Raw genomic sequence first — 20,876 nt, forward strand, 5'->3', positions numbered from 1 at the left:
CGGCGTGCTTTAGCTTGGCTAGTTGTCAAAAATGGGTGTGACCCCACACTATTTTTTATAATTATTTATTTAAATTATTAAAAAATAGGGCGTGGGGACCCCTCTATTTTTGATAACTAGCCTTGCAACCAGCCCACAGTTGTCAGTTTTCCCTGGTTGGTTAACAAAAATACAGGGGAACCCCACATCATTTTTTTTTTATATATATATAGCTCAGCCGTCGGCTGATAAATACTTCCTTCAGCCAACGCCTGCTCTCGCTGTTATCAGCTGAATAAAACTCTCAACATAGTCCCCTGCTAGCGCTGATCGAGAGTGCAAGCAGGGGACAGTTACGAGAGTGGCCTTCAGCGCCGAGCGCCGGGAAAAAGCGCAAACAGTGCTGTTGCTTTCCAGGCACCGGTACGTGTGATACTAATGCGGCACACATATTAAACACATGTACACCGATATCTTCGTTTCTTGTTTTTCCAGTACCGGAAATATCAGGTCGTGTGAAAGAGTCCTAATAAAGATTTAGGAGTCCTCAGATTCAGGATTGTCATCTGCAATGTCAAACTAACCTTGGAAGAAAAATGCCAAAAATAAAAAAGTTACATTATAAAAAGTCAGCCAAATCCTCCAGGAAAAGTTTTACCAAATCTCATCCACAGGTGGAAAAGTTTTTGAATGACCCATGATCAGTCATTTCCTGCTTGTAGACATTTGCGGCTGCGGCCGTCATGTGGTCTGTCCATGTATCCCCACTGTCCAGGAGCTGACACAGACAGGACCCGCAATGCCGGCCCGTGAACACATGAACACAAGGATAATGCAAGATGAGGCGGTAATATACACGGGCTTTATTTCTGTACACAATTATACACACTTGTTAGTCACCAGAAATGTGTGTTTATTTGTAAATCAGTGCTCTCCGTATCTATATTAATATATAAATATATTTAAGGACTATTTTTAAACTCAATTGTTTGTTTTTTTTCCAGTTTTTATCATGTATATAATGCCATGTAAAAAATACAAAAAAAAAAAAGTGGAGCCAGGGATTAGAAGGCAAGGGGGCAAAAAACAACCCGTTACCTGTAGATAGTGCTAGTTAGCGTCCCTCCTCTGCACTACCGTCACATCCTCCTAATGGTGACTATCATAGGACGCTAAGCGTTTTGTAAACTTTTAAGTGCCACAATATTTGACAAATCTGAAACGTTCCAAAATGCAGCACTCTCATTGGCTTTGTCATTTCTAAAGGGTACATCAATTGCCTTCATATTAATAGGGTCCGGGGGCAGCTTTTATTTAATGTATTCTTGTGATGTAAATGTTCACCTCTCTTGCTGCAGTATCTGACAACCAAAGGTATAAAAGCAACATACAGTTTTGGGATACAAAGCGAAACACTGACCTTGTGAAATCTAACAAAAGGGAGCAGAGAAGCAGTGCTTTCCAGATAGGAAAAAAACATCTGGACCTTAAGACCCCTGTGTCCAAAAATTGTTTTCAGGTATAGGACATAGTATTTTTGCCAACTGTCTCAATAACAAGAACAGGACTGATGAGTTTTCTGTTCAAAACTTTATAAAACTGTCTGAAAGTAAATAACTTTCCTCCTTCCCCAATAAAATCTAAAAAAAAAAAAAAAAATTTTAGGATGGAAACATTAAGGGAATTTTTTTTTATGAACTTTTCATTATAAAAAAAAGAAAGCATTTTTTTCTTTTTCTTAACTTTGCTTTAAATACATCTGAGAAATAACTTACGAAAAAAAAGAATGCATTCCCTTCCCCCCGCCCTGTAACAAAGACACCGCCGCGCCTTCATGGTTTTCATTCGCTGTAACAGTTACTGTGCTTCACAATCAGGAGTCGTGCACTACAGAGTCCGGACTCTGAGTCTTACAGTTCTTGTGTGATGGTGTCTGACAGTGCAATTCTGAAATGCGTTGGAGATGAAGGTTGGGTTGTACCCGGACTGAAACACGTACTGTCGTCACTGAACGGAACAGAGGAGCAAACCTGTGTATCCTCTAGATTGGTGGCCATGCTTCCCGGCACTGCCACAGATTCATTCCAAGTGTCAATATGACAGCGAATCCTTTATGACTAATTTGCTAATCGCGTGGCTGCACGTAGTAGCACAGACGCCTCAGGAGTCACAATGACCCTTATTGTCCCTGGAGATCTCAGTCACTTTAGTGCTTTATGACAAATTCAAGCAAAGTCTCTGGACCGGGTTACTTCACGTGCTCTGCTGCATGCGATGAACAGTAGTATTTTTTGTGGGCGATGAATGTGGACAGGCTGCTGAACTTGATGTTACAGAGGCGACAGTACCTGTGGTTGCCATTCGGTAATGGAGTAGCCAGACCGGGCTTTGGAGGTTGCAGGAGAGCTAATGTGGTTGCCCTGAGTCCGTCTTCTCTTCGTGTATCTACCAAAGAATTTAGAGGGAGGGCTGGAGAGTTTGGCAGCAGAGGTCTGGGGGTGCTGGTTAACACCGGCCGCGGAGTGGAGTTGGAAACAGGACTACCATTGGCAGAGGACGATGAAGACGAGCCGTCTTTGCTGTTTGTATTTTCTCTTGGCAATTGCAATGGAGAAGCGGATGACACCGGAGGACTGGGCAAGCTGCCCTCTGACACAGTACTTGATTGTGCTCTCGTGGGTAGGATCACTTCCATGAATGTGCCTTGTAGACGGTGACCTGGGGTGGCTTTTGCCAAGAGCAAACCATGGACGCTTCTAAAATGTTCAAGTAAGTCTCCTCGGATGACCACATTCGGAGGGCAGTAGGGGCATGAGGCTGTAGACGATGGTGATGCCTCTGCAGCGGGGGAGTACTGCAGGATAGGTTTAGTGTCTGGAATGGAGCTAAAGGGCACAGCAATAGACTGGGTGGGCTCATTCACAGATATCGGACTCAGTCTCTCTACTTTCACCTTCACTGTCTCTTCTCCCATCTTTGCCGTTGTGTTGACTGGAGTTTTAATTTGCTGAAGTTGCTGTAAAGCCTTTTGCTGTAATGGAGCGGCGGGGCAAGAAAACTTCTTGTGTGCCAGGTAGCTTTCAAGGCTGTTAAAGCTGAGCCGGCAAGCGGTGCACTCATGGTAGTCTGTTAATGGGACCACTGCTGCAGCCGGAGATGGCACCGGAGCTTCAACCAGAAGACGAGGTTTCTTGCTCAAGTCTATCGGCCCATCAGCAGCATCGGGGCTGGAACTCGGGGAGGGTATGGCGGGAGCTGCGATGAGGCCTTGTATGAGGGGCAGCGCTTCTATTCTGTTTAGTGGAAGCAATGCTGATGGTGTCACCTCTGCAGGGGTCATTCCATGGATTTCATAAAGTTTCCTTCTTTTACGTGTGCGCGGAGTGGGCTGAGGTGTGTATGGCGGCCCTGGCTTGGTTATTCCAGTCCGGCGTAGGGGAGGGTCATGGCGCGAGGCACAGTAGTAACGTTTGTGGACCATGTAGGTTTCGTGTCTGCTGAATCGGATGTTGCACGCTTCACACACGGTGCGAGTTGGATCTTCGTCTGTGTCATCTAAGGAGCTAGGGCTCTGGCTGCCTTCACTAACATGCCCGCTCCCCATGGGTTCACTCTCTGTGCCAGCACCCTCTTCGACTTTCACGGTTATCACAGGGGCATTGCTTTCTCCTCCAGCTCCCTCCTTGGGTGGGACAGTCCCTTGGTCATCAATGGCTGGTAAAGTGGAAGTGCCAGGGGCCACTGTGGCTCGTACTGGTGTCACTTTAATTTTGCGTCCAATGGACGGGCTCTCGTCGGACACGTGCCTCCCTGAGCAATAAAGTCTCTTGTGCACATAATAATTATTGATATTATTAAAGGTGATTTCACACTCAAAACAAGTAGCACCTTTTGGTGCTGCATTTCCTGAAAAGCCAGCTGGACTAACAGCTTGCCCCTGTTTGAGCCGGCTGTGGACCAGCTCCGACATCTTTGCCAGAATCTCAGAAGCTTGTGGTACAATGGCAGGAGCTACTTCATGTCCAAAGACATATTGTGGCATGTTGATTGTGCCACCGCCGGCTGCTGCTCCAGATTCATTGGGGACAGGGCTAGACCCCGGAGTTGGACTTGAGATTTCAGTCTTTACTTTGACAGCTGGTGATGGCATTAGTGCTGCCGGATCTGTGGTCTCAGAGCTGGCAGCGCCAGGTTCGTTGATGGGCGTGAGCGGTTCTGGTTCCTCTTTAATCTTTATTTTGAGCGGAGGTTCCTCACTTCCTGACAACGAAGAGACCGGAGATGAAGCATCACCATTTCTTAGGACTTCAGGTGGCTGCTCTCTTTCAGGCTCCAGAGGGGACTGAACGGACTGTGCGATGATGGGGATGGGAGATGTAGTGTGCAGGATGGCGTGCTGCTGGAGACTGGTCAGTCCATCTGCCAAAAATCCACACAAGCTGCACTTTAGGAGACCGGAGGATGAGCTCTGGTTTACTACTGTTAAAACAAAAGAACACGTCGTTAATATGAGGTAAACGGCTGTAAGAAAGTTACACAAGCATTAAGTATCACTATATACTAGAAATCCTGCACAAAGGGTCCTGCCAGTAAGGGGTCACTAAAGTCCATAGTGTATATCTGAGCGTTGAGGAGGGGTGTATACCAGACACACATACATTTCAATGGATGAACTGTAATCATGGGGACCAGAAAGGTTTCTGCACTTTACAGTGGCATGTAAAGGTTCGGGCACCCCTGGTCAAAATTACAGTTATTGTAAACAGTCAAGCAAGTTGAAAATGAAATGATCTCTAAAAGGCCTACAATTAAAGATGACACATTTCCTTTTTCTATTTTAGGCAAAAAAATATATATATATTTTCATCTTTAACATTTTAAAAATTGCAAAAAAGGAAAATGTGCCAATGCAAAAGTTTGGGCACCCTGCATATTTAGTACCTAGTAGCACCTCCTTTTGCAGGCATTAAGGCTTGTAAACGCCTTTTGTAGGTTTGAAGGATTTTTATCCATTCTTCCTCTATTCCTGCATGATTCCTGGGTCGTCTTGCATTCTCTGCTATTTTGAGGTCTAGCCATAGATGATCAATAATGTTCAGATCAGGCGACTGTGAGGGCCATTGTAAAAGCTTCAGTTTGCGCCTTTTGAGGGTGTCTATTGTGGATTTTGACGTGTGTTTAGGATCATCATTAGTGATGAACGAGTATACTTGTTACTCGAGATTTCCCTAGCATTCTCGGGTGATCTCCAAGTATTTGGATGAGCTCAGAGATTTAGTTTCTGTCTCCATAGCTGCATGATTTCCAGCTGCTAGACAGCTTGAATATATGTGGGGATTCCCTAGCAAACAGGCAATCCCCACATGTACTCAGCCTGGCTAGCAGCCGCAAATCATGCAGCTACGGAGACCGAAACTAAATCTCCGAGCACATGCAAATACTCAGATCATCCAAGCATGCTCGGGAAATCTCGAGTAGCGAGTATACTCGCTCATCACTAATCATCCAATTGTAGAAGCCATCTTTTCAACTTCAGCTTTTTCTTTTACAGATGTTGTTAGTTTGCTTCAAGAATTTGTTGAAATTTCATTGAATCTATTCCTTGTACCCGTGAAATGTTCCCCGTGCCAATGGCTGCAACACAACCCCAACGCATGATTGATCCATGCTTAACCCCTTCATCCCAAAGCCTGTTTTCACCTAAGTGACAGGGCCAATTTTTACAATTCTGACCACTGTCACTTTATGAGGTCATAACTCTGAAACGCTTCAACGGATCCTGGTTATTCTGACACTGTTTTCTCGTGACATATTGTACTTCATGATAGTGGTAAAACTTCTTCGATATGACTTGCATTTATTTGTGAAAAAAACAAAAATTTGTCGGAAATTATGAAAATTTAGCAATTTTCAAACTCTTAGTTTTTATGCCCGTAAATTAGAGAGTTATATCACATAATATAGTTAATAAACAACATTTCCCACATGTCTGCTTTACATCAGCACAATTTTGGAAACATAATTTTTTTTTGTTAGGACGTTATAAGGGTTAAAAGTTGACCAGCGATTTCTCATTTTTGCAACAAAATTTGCAAAACCATTTTTTTACGGACCACCTCACACTTGAAGTGACTTTGAGGGGTCTATATGACAGAAAATGCCCAAAAGTGACACCATTCTAAAAACTGCACCCCTCAAGGTACTCAAAACCACATTCAAAAAGTTTATTAACCCTTCAGGTGCTTCACAGGAAGTTTTTGAATGTTTAAAAAAATTGAACATTTAACTTTTTTTTCACAAAATTTTTACTTCAGGTCCAATTTGTTTCATTTTACCAAGGGTAACAGGAGAAATTGGACCACAAAAGTCGTTGTACAATTTGTCCTGAGTACGCCGATACCCCATATGTGGGGGTAAACCACTGTTTGGGCACATGGCAGAGCTCGGAAGGAAAGGAGCGCCATTTGACTTTTCAATGCAAGATTTGCTGGAATTGAGATCGGAGCCCATGTCACGATTGGAGAGCCCCTGATGTGCCTAAACAGTGGAAACCCCCACAAGTTACACCATTTTGGAAAGTAGACCCCCTAAGGAACTAATCTAGATGTGTGGTGAGCACTTTGAACCTCCAAGTGCTTCACAGAAGTTTATAATGTAGAGCCGTAAAAAAAAATTTTTTATTAATTTTCACAAAAAATGATCTTTTTGCCCCAAATTTTTTATTTTCCCAAGGGTAAAAGGATAAATTGGACCCCAAAAGTTGTTGTGCAATTTGTCCTGAGTACGTCGATACTTCATATATGGGGATAAACCACTGTTTGAGCGCATGGCAGAGCTCGGAAGGGAAGGAGTGCCATTTGACTTTTCAATGCAAAATTGGCTGGAATTGAGATCGGACGCCATGTCGCATTTGGAGAGCCCCTGACGTGCCTTAACAGTGGAAACCCCCCACAAGTGACCCCATTTTGGAAAGAAGACCCCCTAAGGAACTTATCTAGATGTGTGGTGAGCACTTTTAACCCCCAATTGTTTCACTAAAGTTTAGAATGTAGCATTGTGAAAATTAAAAAATCATTTTTTCTTTCCACAAAATGATGTTTTAGCCCGCAATTTTTTTTTTTCCAAGGGTAACAGGAGAAATTGGACCACAAATGTTATTGTCCAATTTGTCCTGAGTACGCTGATACCCCACATGTGGGGGGGAACCACCGTTTGAGTGCATGGCAGAGCTCGGAAGGGAAGGAGCACCGTTTGAAATGCAGACTTAGATGGAATGGACTGCAGGTGTCATGTTGCATTTGCAGAGCCCCTGATTTACCTAAACAGTAGAAACCCACCACAAGTGACCCCATATTGGAAACTAGACCCCCCAAGGAACTTATCTAGATGTGTTGTGACAGCTTTGAACCAACAAGTGTTTCACTACAGTTTATAACGCAGAGCCGTGAAAATAAAAAATATTTTTTTTTTTCACGAAAATATTTTATCCCCTATGTTTTTATTTTCCCAAGGGTAACAGGACAAATTGGACCCCAAAAGTTGTTGTCCAACTTGTCCTGAGAACGCTGATACCCCATATGTTGGGGGGAACCACTGTTTGGGTGCACGGCAGAGCTCGAAAGGGAAGGAGCGCCATTTGAAATGCAGACTTAGATGGATTGGTCTGCAGGCGTCATGTTGCATTTGCAGAGCCCCTGATGTACCTAAACAGTAGAAACCCCCCACAAGTGACCCCATATTGGAAACTAGACCCCCAAAGGAACTTATCTAGATGTGTTGTGAGAGCTTTGAACCAACAAGTGTTTCACTACAGTTTATAACGCAGAGCCGTGAAAATAAAAAAAAATTTTTTTTCCACGAAAATGATATTTTATCCCCTATGTTTTTATTTTCCCAAGGGTAACAGGACAAATTGGACCCCAAAAGTTGTTGTCCAACTTGTCCTGAGAACGCTGATACCCCATATGTTGGGGGGAACCACTGTTTGGGCACACAGGAGAACTCGGAAGGGAAGGAGCCCTGTTTTACTTTTTCAAAGCAGAATTGGCTGGAATTGAGATCGGACGCCATGTCGCGTTTGGAGAGCCCCTGATGTGCCTAAACAGTGGAAACCCCCAATTATAACTGAAACCCTAACCCCAACCCTAACCCCAACCCTAACCCTAGCACTAATGGGAAAATGGAAATAAATACATTTTTTACATTTTATTATTTTTCCCTAACTAAGGGGGTGATGAAGGGGGGTTTGATTTACTTTTATAGCGTTTTTTTGGCGGATTTTTATGATTGGCAGCTGTCATACACTAAAAGACGCTTTTTATTGCAAAAAATAGTTTTTGCATCACCAAAATTATCCATATTTTGGCCCACAGGGTCATATGAGGTCTTGTTTTTTGCAGGACGAGTTGACGTTTTTATTGGTAACATTTTCGGGCAGATGACATTTTTTGATCGCTTTTTATTCCGATTTTTGGGAGGCGGAATGAACAAAAACCAGCAATTCCTGAATTTCTTTTAGGGGGGGCGTTTATACCGTTCCACGTGTGGTAAAATGGATAAAGCAGTTTTATTCTTCGGGTCAGTACGATTACAGCGATACCTCATTTATGTAATTTTTTTTATGTTTTGGCGCTTTTACACAATAAAAACTATTTTATATAAAAAAATAATTGTTTTTGCATCGCATTATTCTGAGAGCTATAACTTTTTTATTTTTCTGCTGATGATGCTGTATGGCGGCTTTTTTTTTGCGGGACAAGATGACGTTTTCAGCGGTACCATGGTTATTTATATCCGTCGTTTTGATCGCGTGTTATTCCACTTTTTGTTCGCCTGTATGATAATAAAGCGTTGTTTTTTGCCTTGTTTTTTTTTTTTTTTGCGGTGTTCACTGAAGGGGTTAACTAGTGGGATAGTTTTATAGAGCGGGTCGTTACGGACGCGGCGATACCAAATATGTGTACATTTATTGTTTGGTTTTTTTTTACATAAATAAATGGATTTATTGGGAAATGTTTTTTTTTTTTATTTGGGGATTTTTTTTTATTTTTTTTTTTACACATTCTTTTTTTTTTTTTACTTTCTAACATTGTCCCAGGGTGGGACATCTCTGTATTAGATCAGATCGTTGATCTGACACTGTGCATAGCACACTGTCAGATCAACGATCTGACAGGCAGCTTAGCTGGCTTCCAGCGCCTGCTCTCAGCAGGCGCCGGCTAGCCAGGTCACTTCATGACCCGGAAGGAGTCCGGCGGCCATCTTGGATCCGGGGACTCCTTCCGGGTCACCGGAGCAACGCGATCTAGAGGAGGCTGAGTTTTTATTAAGCTGGGAAATTTTCATCACCTGGCCTCTCCGAACTATGAACGTGAATAATCCATGGCCCTAACAGGCTAATTGAGGTCTGAAACCTTGGTCAAGGTTATCTGAGCATGGCATCATCAATGTTAGATTGTAGGGGTACAGCACCCCACTCCTTCACCGATCAGCGTTCTTAGCTTAGTGTTTAGTAAATGACAGATTCTGGAAACGATGGAATCTGTGCATCTACGAGCAACTTATCGTCTCACTGACCGCCCATTCCTACAGACGCAGCAACAATAGTCTGTACACGCACCAGAGCTTCCAGACTTGACGGTAGGTAGTGTTTTAACAACGGGAAACACATCGGCCTTGGATCCTGGTTGGCAAATCATATGATTGGTCACCAGGTGGCTGTAGAGAATGTCGCGGGTGGTGGAGATGAAGCCGCATCCATGGCACACACCTGCAAAAAGAGGAAAAAAATTTCAAGAGTGACGCTCTCGCCTGTATTATTGTATGTTAGTAAAGTCAGTGATGAGTGGGTATATGCAAGAGTGGATTATCCCAAATTTACACAGGTAACACTTGGTTAATCCAGCATCTTCTAGTCTGACACAGAACTCTACTAGAAAATGACAGAATGGAGACGTTAGTGAAATATAGACAGCACTAGAATACATCAGGACATCCAGCAGATTTATTCACTTGAACGTGTGAGTTTTATCAGTTTTAAAAAGAAAACAAAACATGAGGCTGCAAAGATTTTAATCGATGCTTGTTCTATGAGAGAAGAACACTGATGTCTGAGTGAGCCTTAGTGCTAACCCCTCCAAAGTACCCCCAATAGTCTCCGAGGACAGGGAATGTCATCCCAAGCCATGACCTCAGGGACATCTTGGTGGCTTCCAGGTGAGAATCTAAATAGAGATAGTAATAAATCTGCCATTTTCAACCAAAAAGGTTGGGAATAAGGAATTAACAATCTAACAACTGTGCAGCATACAAAACAAGCCTTAATAATCATACAAAACAAGCTTTGTTCCCATGTGATAAAACCTAGTCTTTTTCTGGTGCATTTTTTGTGCTGCAGGTGTCCTCACCAAAAAAAAATATCTGCTCTGAGTTTTTACGGCATTTTTCTCTTTTTTTATATATATTTTTTTTTTTGTGCAGATTTGACACACCATTTTTAGCCCCTATGACATATAGGTACATCATAGGTTGCTTCACCTGTTTGATGTGGCTCCGGTGATGAGACCGCAACTTTTCCGGCACAGCTGATTTCATCAGCTGACATGTGCCCATAACAGCCGCACGTGGAATCACGATCCACCTGCGGCTGTTAACATGTTAAATGCCGCTGTCAATCGTTGACAGCGGCATTTAACGTGATCGTGCCAGAAGAGTGTCATTAGTTCCTCCCATCGGCGCCCCTGACACATGATCGTGGGGCGCCGAGGGTTGGCATGAAAACCTGGGGAACTGCTACTAGCGTCGCTTGTGGCCGGAACTCCTAGCAGATGAGCGTTTTAGCTACACATAGCAGCATGGCTGAAGCCCTGTGATGTGTAGCACAGGCGATTGGATGATTGCAGCTTCTAGTCTCCCATGGAGACTATTAAAGCCAGTAAAAAAATAAAATGTTTTAAATATATCAGTATATAAAAAAAAATTAATCCAATCAGTAAACGGTGTAACGAGAAAAAAAATCAGTAAGCCAGAATTACATTTTTTGGCTACCGCAACATTGCATTAAAATGCAGGCGATCAACACTTCGTATCTACACCAAAATGGTATCAATAAAAACAATAGCTCGGCACGCAAAATATGAGGCCTCACCCAACCCTAGATAACGAAAAATGGAGACACAAACTGTCTCGGAAAATGGTGACATTTTATATTTATGAAAATTTTGTTTTTTTCATTAATTCAATAAAAAAGAACCCATACATGTTTGGTATCTACAAACTCTTAATGAACTGGAGAATTATAATTGTAGGTCAGCTTTAGCATTTCGTGAACAGGGTAAAAAAAAAACCAAACAATTGTAAAATTGCTATTTTTTTTCCCCAATTTCCCTCACTTAGAATTTTTTCCCCGTTTCTAGTACACGACATGGTAAAACCAATGGTGTCGTTCAAAAGTACAACTCGTCCTGCATAAATTAAGCCCTCACAGGGCCACATTGACGGAACAATAAAAAAAAGTTATGGGTCTGGGAAGAAGGGGAGCTAAAAACAAAAAAAAATGGAAAAACCCAAGGTGGTGAAGGGGTTAATGCATGGTTTAGTGCAGCAGCTCTTGGATTTTTGCACTTAATTTTTTTTAAATGCATGTTTTTCAGGTTCCAAATAGTAAATAAAAAAAAGAGCAAAAGTATAAAACAGGTTGTCCAGTACTTTATATTGATGGCTTCTGACCAATCTGTGAGAGTACAGCACCCGGCACCCCGGCTATTCCCAGCACCGATGGAACTGCTCGTTGCGAAGCTGCACAGCACAGCTAGCTCCATCAACTTTTAGTGACCACAGCTGGACAATGCATATCCGCCCCCTATGTGGATCGAATATGCAGTACCCGGCCGCAGCCATTATTCCATCAACGGAACCGGTGCAGACACTGTGGACCAGCTGATCCTCATGGGTGCAGGGTGTCGTCCTCTCATCGAAAAGATACTGATGACCATATAAATCACACCAAGATCACAACACAGTACACGGACTGGCTGGCGGCTCTCCTGACCTGAGCAGGATAGCTGCATTAAAATACAAGACACTGCCACCGTCAGGATGCAGCAGAGTCTGATCTGTCACCGTCAGGATGTAGCAGAGTGTGATCTGTCACCGTCAGGATGCAGCACAGTGTGATCTGTCACCGTCAGGATGCAGCAGAGTGTGATCTGTCACCGTCAGGATGCAGCACAGTGTGACCTGTCACCGTCAGGATGTAGCACAGTGTGATCTGTCACCGTCAGGATGCAGCAGAGTGTGATCTGCCACCGTCAGGATGCAGCAGAGTGTGATCTGCCACCGTCAGGATGCAGCAGAGTGTGATCTGCCACCGTCAGGATGCAGCAGAGTGTGATCTGTCACCGTCAGGATGCAGCAGAGTGTGATCTGTCACCGTCAGGATGCAGCAGAGTGTGATCTGTCACCGTCAGGATGCAGCAGAGTGTGATCTGTCACCGTCAGGATGCAGCAGAGTGTGATCTGTCACCGTCAGGATGCAGCAGAGTGTGATCTGTCACCGTCAGGATGCAGCAGAGTGTGATCTGCCACCGTCAGGATGCAGCAGAGGGTGATCTGTCACCGTCAGGATGCAGCAGAGCGTGATCTGTCACCGTCAGGATGCAGCAGAGCGTGATCTGTCACCGTCAGGATGCAGCAGAGCGTGATCTGTCACCGTCAGGATGCAGCAGAGCGTGATCTGTCACCGTCAGGATGTAGCAGAGTGTGATCTGCCACCGTCAGGATGCAGCAGAGTGTGATCTGCCACCGTCAGGATGCAGCAGAGTGTGATCTGCCACCGTCAGGATGCAGCAGAGTGTGATCTGTCACCGTCAGGATGCAGCAGAGTGTGATCTGTCACCGTCAGGATGCAGCAGAGTGTGATCTGTCACCGTCAGGATGTAGCAGAGTGTGATCTGTCACCGTCAGGATGTAGCAGAGCGTGATCTGTCAACGTCAGGATGCAGCAGAGCGTGATCTGTCACCGTCAGGATGCAGCAGAGCGTGATCTGTCACCGTCAGGATGCAGCAGAGCGTGATCTGTCACCGTCAGGATGCAGCAGAGCGTGATCTGTCACCGTCAGGATGCAGCAGAGCGTGATCTGTCACCGTCAGGATGTAGCAGAGCGTGATCTGTCACCGTCAGGATGCAGCAGAGCGTGATCTGTCACCGTCAGGATGCAGCAGAGCGTGATCTGTCACCGTCAGGATGTAGCAGAGTGTGATCTGTCACCGTCAGGATGTAGCAGAGTGTGATCTGTCACCGTCAGGATGTAGCAGAGTGTGATCTGTCACCGTCAGGATGCAGCAGAGTGTGATCTGTCACCGTCAGGATGCAGCAGAGCGTGATCTGTCACCGTCAGGATGCAGCAGAGTGTGATCTGTCACCGTCAGGATGTAGCACAGTGTGATCTGTCACAGTCAGGATGTAGCACAGTGTGATCTGTCACCGTCAGGATGCAGCAGAGTGTGATCTGTCACCGTCAGGATGCAGCAGAGTTTTCTCAGGACTGACCCAGTGAGCTAGCGCCGCGCACATCGATCACAGTACCAGATCAGCTCTGCTACATCTCCATCTAGAGAAAACCACAGAGTTTGCCTGAAACGCGTTAGGGTGTGACAGATACAGAGAAGCCCGCTGCTCACCGTTCAGGGTGTCCGTGTGAACCTTCAGGTGACGCTCGCAGTTCGCCTTGGTGGTGAAGGCGGACAGACAGATCAGGCACACGAACGGTCTCTCGCCTGCGAAAAGATAAGCGTCTGGGTTATTTAGCCTCTCGCTGCAGCACCTTGGGCTCCTCGTTATCACAAAGCCACGCTAGCCACTTGTGCTAATAGAGAGGAGTGCGCTGCTCTCTGATTAAGATGGCGAGATAATGTCCTATGATGCCATTAATCTGAAGGGGATACTTTGAACAAATGGATTGGAGCCTATTATAAAACAGAGGAGACGGCAGATTAAACATCTCCCTCTCCGGAGCGCAAAACAGTCCTCAGATCAGATTGTTTCAGTGAGATGCTTTACATTAACCCTCTGCTTACTAAACGCCTGTCGCTAGGTATCAGGGCAGCCAAGGGTTAACCAGGCCGCTCACATTTAAAGACGCAGGAGTCGCCTTATACCGTCATCCCGATAAGATCAGGAGATGAGCCGCACCATAGCCTTAATTCACCTGAATTCCTCCATTCTGTGGAGACAGATTTCCTGATCAGCGCTGGAATGTTTGTAAATAATTTTGTCTTATTTTATTTGGTCTCATCCGGAGCAATATCTACAATAAGCCTCTCCTAAAGCCGATGTACAGTATATCTAGTTTGATCTTACGGAAATGTAGAGTTCTATCTAATTATTGTTTGTTACAGTGTATCAGTGTGCAGCCAGGCAGTATAGGAGGGGCGCGGAGACAACTGTAACAAACCCTCAGCTGTGATTGGGTCAGAACAGGTGATCGGCATCTAAGTATAAACCAATATTTAAAGGGTTTGTCCACTACGGGTCTCAAGGGGCAGCATAAAATAAAAATATTATACATACCTACTCAGTGCTATGTCCCCCATTGATCACCTTACATAAACAATGCGCCGTTTTGGGCTGCAGCCCAAAAACATGACATTAAGGAAGGTGACCACCAGGGGGCATCGTGCTGAGATCGGAGGAATGACACCGGCCATGCTGTGTCTCTGGGGTATTAATAAGGGGTAGTCTGATTTAGGGTTTTGTTGTTTTTTGTAGGTTACAGCGTATATCCAGTGAACTTGCCAGTAATGCTTAGCGTGTACATTCTGATATACTGGAACCCCCTAAAAGCCTTATAGATCATTTAGAGTGTGGACCATGAGAACTGCACTGATGGTTCAGCTTGTGTATGTGCACAGGAGCGTACGCACCACAGACTTTCTATTGGGCCTGTACACTGCTGTGTCCAAGATTACAGTGCTTATCCTCTGTAGTCTGGGGGATCTCCGGACCCTACATTGATTAATATTGCTACTCCTTGAAAGCCTTGTCAAACACTTTACATTGCCCCTTTGATATATCGGCTAGGAAATTAATATAAATTTTCATGATGTTCTAAGAACTGCAACCAAACTGGAAGAATGTGCAGGAATCTCTTGCGCCACTTACCGCTATGACTCCTCATGTGAATCTCCAGGGAGCTGGCGCTGGGGCAGCTTTTCTTACATTGGGGAAAAGGACATATTCGCTCATTGGGATAGGAGTCTTTGGGCTTTTCGTCAACTGACGGAGAGGTGGAGTTCTGCCGGCTGGCGCAATAATACATGAGATGTGCCTGCAGATTCCGCTCGCTGCGATACCAGATGCCACAGTCCTTGCAGGGAAACACGTCCTCTAGAATAGATCGAAGGCAACAGCTATCAGGTTAAGCAATAAAGCAATTAAAAGGATACATGTGTGATATATATACACATATATTCCACATGCAATGTGTTTTTTTTCTTTTGCAGCAACTAATAATGAGATCATTTACAGTTCCCCATGTTACAGAATTGCAATTTTTCCATAAAAATCGGATGCTATTCTGTGGCATCGGTTTTTTTTTTTTACGCGTTCATAGACCTGAATGGCGGCCCTTGGAAACTAGTGCATACTGCAATTTTTTTTGTCCCTATGATAAACTAAACTAGCACCAAACGACCTTCATACAGGCGATCAGCGTGCGTTACTGGCCAGAAATCGGCCCATGTAAATGGGGGGAAAATCGTCTCTGCTTCTTAGCTGTGATGCCCACAAATAAGTATGATGAGATGGATGCAGAATTGCAAACACTGTGCCCCCGAATGTAACGTATGCCCAACCTAAAAGTGACGCCAAGGATTGTGTATTCTGAAGATGAGGATTTCTACAAGACACTGGCGACATCACTGGTGAATGGAGACATCACTTACTGTTGACAACCGCCGTGGCCAATATGGCAGCCATGCCGGCTTGTTGGGGGAGCAGGGGAAATTCTGTGTGTGTGGGGGTCTCTTGGGATGGTTCGCAGGGTTCTTCTTTTACTTTGAAGTTGAGGATGGCCTGAGGCTCGGCCATAAGGAAAGCTCTGACGACATCCCCTTGCTGTATGTCTTGTGAGGTCTTGCACCAGATCTGGTCACCTGTACATGGAGGTTACAGGGGAGGATGGTTTAGAGACTGGCCTGGGATTGGAGGCCCCTGACCTTAAACATTATGACTGTCTCACCTTTCCGATATATAACGGAGTTGGCTTCTAGTTCACAAGGGACTAAAGTCAAGTTCCTCAGCCAACAATCACTGTCCACTTCCAGAGACAGGGAGGTGTTCTACAAAAGACAAGAGAGGTCATTACAAAATCCAGCACTCAATATTTACGGTAAATTATTTTATTTGTAAATATTCCTCTTCTGAAAATACTCTCCTTCACCGTTTCACCCCCACCCCACCCCCCATAAACTGTCATTACAGTCAGTGGCCACCAGGTGGAGGTCTCTCCCTTCGGTTGCAGATTTTGCTGCTCGGGGCGTTCGTCATTGCTGAGACTTATCAGACAATTCGAGTGTTATTCTGAGAAATGTCACCGCGCTTCACTTTGTGAGGGACTTAACAGGCTCGGCGCTTCTCGGATGCTTTCTGCACCCAGTTTAATGCTGTCAGCGGCTACAACAATCGCATCAATGTGGTCAATGGGCCGTAAAGCGCTTGGCTACAAGACCATGCTGCACATATAGGTGAAAGCGCTACGGAAAATTACAACAAAGGTGTCACAATGCCAATTTTATGTTTCTAAACACATCTACAGGGAAATCTTTAAAAAAAAATGAGGCTATGCCTCCCGCATCGCTCATGGCCACATGGATCATAGATCATGGATAATATTTACAGGTTAAACTTCACAAAAACCGTTTGGACCCTAAACATTTCAGGACCGCAGACGACGCAACGCCGTGAGCCCTGCGGCTTCCCGTAGAAACCACTCTGCTCTGGACCGAGTCCTTCCATGTCTCTAATGAATATTAATGAGCGCAGAGAAAGAGAAATTAATCTGCCTGATCCTCAGATGGCTGCGTCAGTAACGATATGAAATCTAATTATTCCTTCCAATATTTCTAAGACCCTCGAACAGAGCGCTGGCGCTAGTCAGCTCTGGCTTATCGCTGCGACGGGCCGCGTGTTCCCGGCACGATAAAGAGCCGGGCACTGCTGATGATGCAGAAAAGCCCTCATTGTCAAACACGGGCTGCCTGCCTCCTTCACCTTCTCCTGGTGCTGCTCAAAATGCTTTCTGGAAAGTACGAGGCTGTGATGTCACAAGCAATTAGGAAGAACAGGGGGGGGGATCGTTTCCTGCACTCAGGAACAGACTCGTTTGCATCGGCGAAGATTCGGAAATATAACATTATTCAGTTTTCCTGATGGTATAAAAGTGGCGCAGCGTGGAGACAACGGATCCGGTGATTGTGGTGCATTGTGTGGGTACAATGCCCACGTACCATTGCAGCTGCCTCTATCACGATATATGCACACAGGATACCTGCCAGAAAATAGCGGGACCCTTTTATAGGACATTGCGGATAACTCATTATTGGGGCCCAATGTCTAGTAAATTTACCAACTACCGTAAATCAAGGTGCACGTTATTGTAGATGACCATATACTAGAGCTAAGCACAATTGTGTGTACTACCTCGGTCTGGTGTCCGATGATCTGTGGCACATGGACCCTGACAGCCAGCGATCCTCTGCCCGTCATCCTGGGCACATCTGCCACTTAATACACCCCATACTATGACGTTGTGTGGTGCTGATAACTGGCAAAGGATCGCTGGGTCAGAATTGAACCCTGCCCTGGTCCGGCTACCAAGAAGGGGCGAACGAGACGCCAAGTGAGGGTAGTCCGAATCAATCTGCTCATCTCTATACCCAGGATCCTTGGAGGGATGGAAAAATACTTGCAGGAGTGCAGGATGGGGAAGCTGTGTCTTTAAACCTTCCCCCATCTCAATGTCTGTGACAAGATGTGTTGTTTTCTTCTGGAACAAAGAGGTCAGTGTCTCTGCTCTGAACTTTGTCTGATACCATCAGAAACTCTATCTAGACTGCATCCGCAGCATGGCTTATCCAGGGAAGGGGCTTCTGAAGCCTGGCACAGTTTCCAGGAGCGCTGCAAAGGATGACCCGGAAGGAGGGGGTACGGCCATTTTACATATATGTGGGCAACTATAAAAAAAATGAAGTTAACTTCATATGCAGTAGATGACCGTAGAGACCTGTGTAGTCTCCAAAGCTTGCAATTTGTTGCCATCTTTTCAGTTAGCCATTAAAAGGTATCAATCACTGAGGACTCTCAATTCTAAATATTTTTCTATGCAATAGATGGTCATTGCTCCGGATTATGGTCCCAATCCATCCATTTAGATCATTCATCCATAGTTGCTTCATTGTGCTAAAATACAGCCATACTGCCCCCCCCCCAGCATTAGAGAGAGACCTACTGGGGGGGTCTCTTTAAAATGAGAACGAGTTCAGAAACCACGATAGGAAAAAAATGCCCAATGGAAAAAGATACCAAGCACCAGTCCAAAACTGGCCCTTTAGATTTTTGGTATCCTTTTCCATTGGGCATTTTTTTCCCTCCGTGGTTTCTAATCTCATTGTCATTTTAGAGAGACCCCAGTAGATTTTTCCCGAGGCCCCTAATTATCTATGTACGATCCCGCAAACAAGAGGTAAAACACACAAATTTCATGTCAGCAAGTGTCTCATGTAATGTGAAAAGGGGCTACACGACTCAAATCTGCGCCTGAAATGGAAGTGCCGCTGCCACAGATTAGAGGATTCAGGTGCGAAAGCAATCAAAAACATATATAATTTCCATATAGAGCACAGGGCGCGGTATGGAAATTTCCTGATTCCGACACGTCTTATGGTGCAAGACTTTTCCTAAATCACTCGATAAGAGGCCTTTTCTGTTTATCCACAGCATAAAGCAGCCAAAGTCTGTGCCGAGGGCTGCACTAAACTAGATGGCATCCTGGTCCGAGCTGCTGTAAGATCCTAGGACGCTCGCTCCGCACTAAAGACGTAGGCTTAGAAAAGGACACAGCCTAGTTCAGTGTAACCCTCAGCACAGACTTCGGCCGGACTGTGCTGTGGATAAACCGCAAGAACAGAGCAGAAAAACAATTCTACTACAGAGTGAAAGTCATGCGATGGAAATTAACCTTAACTCTCTGCACTTTCTAGAAGGATGGCATCATGTCTTGTGGCTGTGATGCAATTTTGTGGTATAGTTCTCCAAAATTTGCGGAAAAACTGCAGCATTTTTTGCTTCTAATCTTGAAAATAAAAATGGCCAAAAAAATGCACCTCGTGCTCACAATGTGTGACCTCACATGAAGTCTATGTTAGATTTTTTCATAATTATAGACAGGACCGAGTCCCTCTAAGGGCCTGTGAAAAAAAAGGTTTAGTGTGGAGCCTGGCAACCTGTGAAGAGGGCTATCTCAGAGGATGTGCGACAATTAGAGAAAATGGTTTTCTGCCAAGAAGGAGAGCGAGAGAAGCAGAGGAGGAAGTTTAAAGATACTTAAAGTGTTAAGGATGGCCCTTCTCCATCCTGCCTCTCCTAGGAAAGCAGGGGGGGAAATGATGAGCTGCAAACCATCAAGACACCCGATAAGGGCCGAAGCGAATGCTGAAAACACCAGTGAAAATATTTAGACAATAAATTAAGTATCGTGAAGGCAGGACATTATCTGAGAGGAATCAATCACTTGGCTGTCTTATGTCTCGACTAGTGGCGCCACAAGATCATAACACCCCGAACAGGGGAGATAAGGGGTTAATGAAGGATTTCATTCTGAGCAGATAACGGGCTCAATCGCTATCACAAACCCAGCTTGCTCTCGTCTAAAATTTTGAGCTTTAACCTTAAAGCGGCTGAGATAACGCCCCCCTCCTCTCCTCGTCTTCCCCCTCTTTGTGCCAGAGATAGAGAAGCTCAGATTTTGTTTTATATTTGGTTTATTTCACCCCATAAGCCGACATTTAGGTTCCCTCCCGCAACCCCCCCAAAAATAATTTATATCTGGAGATATTGTGCCCCCGCAACAACAGAAGCATTTAGTTCTTAATTGGGACATTGCGGATGTTCTGGCGCCAGATGGAAATATCCAGAGTCCCTTTCGGTGTTGCACACGTCCACATGACACAGTTGGGAGAGGGATGACATTGCTAAAGAGAACAACATTCATCTTACCAAATTCTTGCATTTTGATTAAATGCAATCATTATTATTATAGAAAGACACATTAAATGTTCCCGAGACGAGCAACCTCTGAAGACACAAGAACCAGAGGTGCAATTTATGGCTGCGTTCACACAGTCGGATACACAGCGTACTTTCCATCCAGATTTTCTGGGAAGATTTTTCTGCCGAGTTCCAGCACTGAGGATGCTATTTTGCAAAATCTCATCTATAGGAGGCAGAAAATCCGCAGAGGAATTTGACCTCCACAGTACGAAAGTACAAGCATCTTACAATTGTCAAAAATGTTTCTCCAGTCGGGGCACAGCGCTCATTTTTAGCATAATTTACACCACTTTTCAGCCATAAATTATGTTGAATTTTGGGAACAGGTTTTCCCACGCTCCTACCCAGCTCCACTCGCTTTGGCAGAATCGGCCAGGACTAAAAATGCCAAAAGTCACAACACTTTTTGCCCAGCTTCGATTCGTGCAAAAGCTTTGCAACATTTCAAGGCGTTTTGCAGCAGAATTCTAGTGAAAACTCCGGGGGCTACGATAGGTCATCTGACTGGTTGACTTCAGTATATTGGTTTTTTTTTCCCTGTATCGAATAACATCATCTGCTACACTTTCCA

General features: G+C 44.8%; 1 protein-coding gene across 3 annotated transcripts in view; it reads right to left on the reverse strand.

Moving 5' to 3' along the window:
• Window positions 1-827: 827 nt before the first annotated feature.
• Window positions 828-20,876, reverse strand: part of ZFPM1 (zinc finger protein, FOG family member 1) — a 120,783-nt gene continuing 100,734 nt past the window's right edge. For all 3 annotated transcript variants that reach the window (XM_069739386.1, XM_069739387.1, XM_069739389.1), the window contains 6 exons: window positions 16,218-16,317; window positions 15,922-16,131; window positions 15,140-15,364; window positions 13,660-13,755; window positions 9,599-9,748; window positions 828-4,458 (listed from right to left, as the gene is read on the reverse strand). In XM_069739386.1, the coding sequence (XP_069595487.1) occupies window positions 2,228-4,458; window positions 9,599-9,748; window positions 13,660-13,755; window positions 15,140-15,364; window positions 15,922-16,131; window positions 16,218-16,317 (3,012 nt within the window). In that variant the 3' untranslated portion in view covers window positions 828-2,227. The remainder of the gene's footprint in view (window positions 4,459-9,598; window positions 9,749-13,659; window positions 13,756-15,139; window positions 15,365-15,921; window positions 16,132-16,217; window positions 16,318-20,876) is intronic.

This window comes from Ranitomeya imitator, chromosome 9 (genome assembly GCF_032444005.1).
Source record: "Ranitomeya imitator isolate aRanImi1 chromosome 9, aRanImi1.pri, whole genome shotgun sequence".
In the NCBI taxonomy this organism is placed as follows: Eukaryota; Metazoa; Chordata; class Amphibia; order Anura; family Dendrobatidae; genus Ranitomeya; species Ranitomeya imitator.